Source organism: Anopheles ziemanni, chromosome 2 (assembly GCF_943734765.1).
Source record: "Anopheles ziemanni chromosome 2, idAnoZiCoDA_A2_x.2, whole genome shotgun sequence".
In the NCBI taxonomy this organism is placed as follows: Eukaryota; Metazoa; Arthropoda; class Insecta; order Diptera; family Culicidae; genus Anopheles; species Anopheles ziemanni.
In genome coordinates, this window is record NC_080705.1 from 53,406,596 (window position 1) to 53,412,381 (window position 5,786).

The window sequence follows — 5,786 nt, forward strand, 5'->3', positions numbered from 1 at the left end:
ACAACGATGGTCTCTTGTAACGGTACAGGGTTGAGCCAAAATCACTTCAAGTGGCGGATGGTGTCAGTCGACGGGAAGCAACGGTAACGTATCATGAACCATAGGAAAGTTCGATGACGAGCGCAGTGGTGCAATGTTTAAGACCAGATCCAGTTGCACACTGCGTTCATTTTTTTATCGCCGAGAACTGTTTTAGGTTGTGAAGCCTGATTAAATCCAGAAAAGCATGTTGGCCAGTAGAATGCGATTCAGGCTCATAGTGCGACGATGCCTGTACGCTGGGCCATGAAAGTGATGGGTGGTTGAAGTCTCCCAAAATCAGCTGACAATCATTGTCGGTCAAACACTCGCCGATTGATTGGAAGGTATCGTCCAGTGCTCGTATTGTGTTTGGATTAGAGCTTAGTGCCGGAGGGAGAATGCACCAATATATAGAAAACCGCAAACCATCTTAATCCTAGCCCATACCTGCTCCAGGTAGGTGGTGTGTGTAGAAACCTCGGACGATATAAAACGAGAGGTAACAGCAACAAGAACACCACCACCACGGCTGTACTGGCTAGTATCTACGTTACGATCGCATCTGTATACCACATAATCGTCGTAAAAACAAAGCCGGACGGTATATCACTTGTGAGCCAGGTCTCCGTCAGTACGATAATATCGAAATCAGCTTCACTTATCGATGGGCGAAGGTCATATAATTTTGTTCGCAGGCCTCTAACGTTTTGGTAGTAAATAGTGATCTTAGGTTTATTGTCAAAGCCAGCTCTGTTTTGGTGTTGTAGATGTGTCCGTGAGGTTGGTGCGTCAGGATGAGTGCATGTGCACTAGCTCGGTGGACATAGCGGTAGTGCGATCGTGATTTTGTAGGGTTAGCGAGTGTTCCATCGGCTCGAGTGTGGCTTGCTGGGTGTTGTTAACCGGAGTGTGTTGTGAACGTGTGGCGGTACAGTGAAGCCTTAGGGCCATCCTAGATAAACTCTCTAAAGAGCAAACCGCGGGGCCAAGTCCGTGGAGACAGTGCTAGTGCCAAGCTTTCCTTCGGGATCCAGACCTTGTAAGAAAGGAACCGGCGGGTCGTAGGATTGATATCCTTGCTCAGCAGACAACGTGTGGTAACGTCAACAATCCCGAGGTGACGTTTCACCATCTGCTTTATGCCAGCTTAGGGAACGCTTTATGCCTAAGCGTTCTATTGAGACCAACTTGTTATCGTTTTTAAGCATTTGCTACGACACCATTGACAAGGGCGAGCAAGTGGACGCTATTCACACCGACTTCCGTGCTGCTTTCGACAAGGTCAATCACAGTATTCTGCCTGCTAAATTGCCTATGTGTGATGTCCATATCAGTGTCGTTAATTAGCTCGACTCTCGGGGGGTCTTCCCTCGACTTCCATATGTCTGTATCTCAGTTACGTCAGGTACTACGTTTTAGTATAGCGTCTTAACTATGTATTACATGTGTAAGTTACCTCGTTATTTAGGCTCACAACCCCATAACTGAACAATAATAAATAAATAAATAAATAAATAAATTAGCTACTTCTTCGGTATTGCTTTTCCCTGCTCCACTACGTTCACTCAGCAACACTCGCTGTCGTGCGGCTGAGAATCCCTTTCTCATGGTGGTGATTTTATTTTTCACAGTTTCAACTGTGGCCTCGGGATTGTACTGCTGCAATACAATTTGCAGTTCTTTATGAGCCACTTATTTAACATGTGTCTTTTTGTAATTTGGATGTTTTTTGTCCCAAAGACACGGCTTAGCTTTGAATGCCTCAATAAAATCACACATTAGCTCGTAAATTTTCGGCATATTGGAAGAAATGTTGAAAATTGCACACGTTCAACTGACCCGTTCAATGCAACTGCCTTACATCAATGTTATTTTGGTCCGACTAACGCCGTCTTTGCTATGCTCGTATTCTACTGAATTTATTTCACACTACGTTTCGTGCCACTGCTTTCCGTTCTTGCGTCGATTCGTAGAATACCATCGACAGCGAGCGGAGCAGTGCACGTTCAAACATGTTTTCAAATATATTCAACTTTGTTAAAATCAAAAAGAATTAAAAAAAACCGGACGTTATATACGAGTAGTTGTAAGATAGTGTAAGGTATAAGCGTGCGTAATGATAAGATTAGATTGAATTTAGTTGATAAGCATCCCAAAATATAGTTCAGTTGATTCTCGAAGCTCGAACGAGCAAGGACCATCTCATAACTGGCGCAGCCGATAACCGTTTCATCTGGAACCCTGCATAACGTCATCCTATCCCGGATTATTCCATCCCTGAGAGCATATCAGAGGACTTGCGGAGGAAGCAGCAGATCCAGAAGAAACGCCCCGACCATCGGGTTACAAAACGACACCAAACAGCTAAAGCAACTTTATACTAAGAACGCTCCAGAGCACGCGCTGCAGCACCAAAGGAAGCAGAGAAAATATTCTGGCCGTGAGTAAAGTGTGTTTAGTGCAAACAATGGAACAAAACTATACTCAGCAAGAGTTGCTGGAACACATTCGGCAACTCACTAACGCGCAAAACGAACTCGTCAGGGAAATGAATAGCCTGAAAGCGAGGTCAAGCGAGTCTATTATAAATTTTAGAACGCCGGACAGCATCCGCTACCTACCCACCTACGAAGGAAAAAAAACACGAAACCCGCGCGTGGAGAGTGCGCTCCAACTCTTTGACGAGTATAAGAATAGTGCAATTTATGACCAAATAGTTAGGGCAGTGAAAAACAAAATAACCGGGGAAGCTAGAGAAGCAATAATTGCCGCCGGGAATGTTAGCACGTGGCCCGAGATAAAGGGAGTATTGCAAAACATCTTCGACGATAAAAGGGATTTAGCTTTCCATTTACAAACCCTTTTCTACGAAAAGCAGGGAAACAAGACCCTGCTAGAATATTATAATAACTTAAAAAGTGTTTCATCTAAGGTAAGGGCAATCACCGCAGTGACCGAAGAATATAAAAATTCTATTGAAGGGGTCCATCATTTGATTGGAGTTATCACACTCACACGCTTCATCGATGGCCTTGAGGGATCGCTATCCTCGTACGTTAGGTGTAGCAAACCGAAAAATATAGACGAAGCGTATTCAATATCCGCAGAATATACGAACGCTGCATACCGAAAAAAGTTAGAACGCATACCGATACAGGATCGAAAACAAAAGCCGGATACATACGAATTACCGTCAACGTCGTACGAATCGCGTAATTTTCCTATCTTACGTATCTTAGTTCAAAGCCTTTATCTGGAAAGTTCAAGCCCCTACAAATTACGGCTAGTGATGCCTCGATGAGAACCGGGAATTCTAAAATGCAGATAAATAATAACGATGTTGTTGCGTATTGCAACGGTCCGATCGAAATAGTACAAAAGATGACACAAAGAGAGCGCTGCAGGATCGCTGCCATAGATCGCATAGAGTCGGTGCAGCGGCGCGTAGGCGTACGAGTGAGGGCGGACAGCGGCGATCACAGCTGATCGAGAATAGGGCAACGCCCAATCCCGAAACTCGGCAAAAGGGTCAAGGGCCGAGGTTGTCGCGTGACGCATGCGGGAAGCGATAAAAGATGCACCGGAGATGACAAACTCGTCTTTCATTTCGGGCAGCAGGGAAAAAAGGACCCCTTCTTCGCTATAAAATAAAGTTAAAAAGTGTTCAAGAAAAACGTGTGTAATCTCTCCTGCCGGCGAAAAGAAAACCTGTCGCGTTGCAACATTTTAAAAAATTCAACTCTCTACACAAGTTTGCGAGCATAAAATTCGTGCGTGCCGACTCGACGACAAAGTGATCAGTGAGCGGTATCGCGAAGGATTTAAGAATCGCGCGTGGCTGACCCGATGGCACCTGACTAGTGGGCAGCGACAGCGGTGTGCGAAGGAAAGTAGAGGAAGACTATAAACTTGCGCTTGCTCGATCCGACGGCACGATCAGTGGGCAGCATAGTGCAAATCGCGTGCGGAAATAAGTAAAGTGCGTGAAGAATAAGAACAATACAGAATGGAACGAGGAATATGCGGTGTGTGTCCTTGTGAAGAAGGTGATTGTGCAGTCGTAGAGGAGTGCGAGGCGTTCTGGAAAATGAAGGTCCAATAAAGATGGAACTACATTACCATGAACAAACTATGTAAGTGTTGCTTAAAATCCCACCCAACAGCGTGTAAAACCGTTCCTTGCGGAAAAGGTGGGTGCAACGCAAAGCACCACCGGTCACTTCATACACCTTGCGCTGTGCCCAAACGGTGGGATATTGGACAAATTAGTAACGAAACTATCAACAGCCACAAGCAGCCTAATGTAGTGTATAGCCAAGAACCATGCGGTGCGCTAAACATGGTGCAAAAATCGGTAGCTATGCACGTTGAAGTGTCGGGTTTGCAATTGCAAAGGATGAGAAGTGTAGGAAACCAGGCGCGCGTCGCCCGAAACCCATGAGCAAGAAGAATCCAGCGGGCCCACTTCCTCCTCTGTCAGCAGCATCAGTGCCTTATTGTGGTGATCACTACGCGGATTTAGCTAAACTCTTGCGGAAGCAGCTACACGACTCATGTGTACCTTTACCGCGCCCGCAGCAGTCCGGGGAAGAAGAAGCAGAAGGCTCGGTGGCAAGTGAAACCCACCCGGATTGGGTGCTGTCTGGTGACCTTGGCCGGCGAAGCGGAAAGGTTCAGCAGCTAATCCTGAGCCCCATCACCTTGGATGGATGCGACAATCCTGAAGTTCGCATGGATGGCGCGTTACAGGACGTTTTCACGCTCGAAGGTTTAGCACGTATTGATTCTCAGTTTCGTTTTAGTTATGAACAACAAGAAACAGAAACTCTCTACAGTTACACTGGACGGGACGAAGGCGTTTCCGGACATTGCAATGTCTGCCCAAGTCTGCCAACGATCGATCTTCAACCATGGTCGAAACCAACATTCCCGGTCTAAGCAAAGTTCGTGTGGCGTGGGTAGATGCGGCGTTAATGAATACCATTTCATTGATCATCGTGTTTCCGACCGGATCTACTCCTTTTGGCTCACTTCCGGGCGTGTGGCGGGAGCTTCGATTATCCATGGCAGCGGATAAAAACTGCGAGCTTCGGCAATACGAAGAGGATGCGTTCCGAGGTCCTTGGTGGCAAGTGAGCGTCGCGAATTAGGTGTTATTCGTACGGTGTTATAAAACCAAAGGGTCTACACCGCGAGTCGCCGGTCCAATGGAGAACACTCAAGAAGCACATAGTGACACGGGGTCAGATGGAAGCGCGAGCGCAGCGTCGCCATCGCGCGCAAAACCATCAATCGTTGATCGCGAATTGGAGCTGGCGCGGAAACGCTTCGCGCTTGAGCGACGGGCGTTCGAGATCGATATCTCGAAACGGGTGCTGGGGCTCGAGGAGCTCGCCATCGGAATCGAAAGAGGTTCGATCCAAGGCGTGCCGGCCAAATTTACTGCTCCGATTGATCAGCAGCCCGAATACGCGATGGCGTACTCGTCGAGCCTGTACACTGCTCCGAGTGCGCGACCTGCCGGAACCGCGGTACCACAGGATCACTCCTGAGCCACCTTGCCGCCACAAGTGCGCCACCGGTCGAATCCGCGATGCCGCTGGGCCACCCGTCGAGCCCGTACACTGCTCCGGGTGCGCGACCAGCCGAAGCCGCGATGGCGCCGAGCCGCCCGTCGAGCATTCACCCCGCTCCGGGTGAACGACCTAGGAAGGTGATGATACGGCGGGTGTCATGACCGCGAGTGCAAGTTGGCGTCACTCGTT

General features: G+C 47.9%; 1 protein-coding gene across 1 annotated transcript; it reads left to right on the top strand.

Moving 5' to 3' along the window:
- Positions 1 to 2,488: 2,488 nt before the first annotated feature.
- LOC131293857 (uncharacterized) lies at positions 2,489 to 5,573 on the top strand. The gene is made up of 2 exons (XM_058321908.1): positions 2,489 to 3,233; positions 5,203 to 5,573. The coding sequence occupies exons 1-2, from the start codon at positions 2,489 to 2,491 to the stop codon at positions 5,571 to 5,573; spliced, it is 1,116 nt and encodes a 371-aa protein (XP_058177891.1).
- The last annotated feature ends 213 nt before the right edge of the window (positions 5,574 to 5,786 follow it).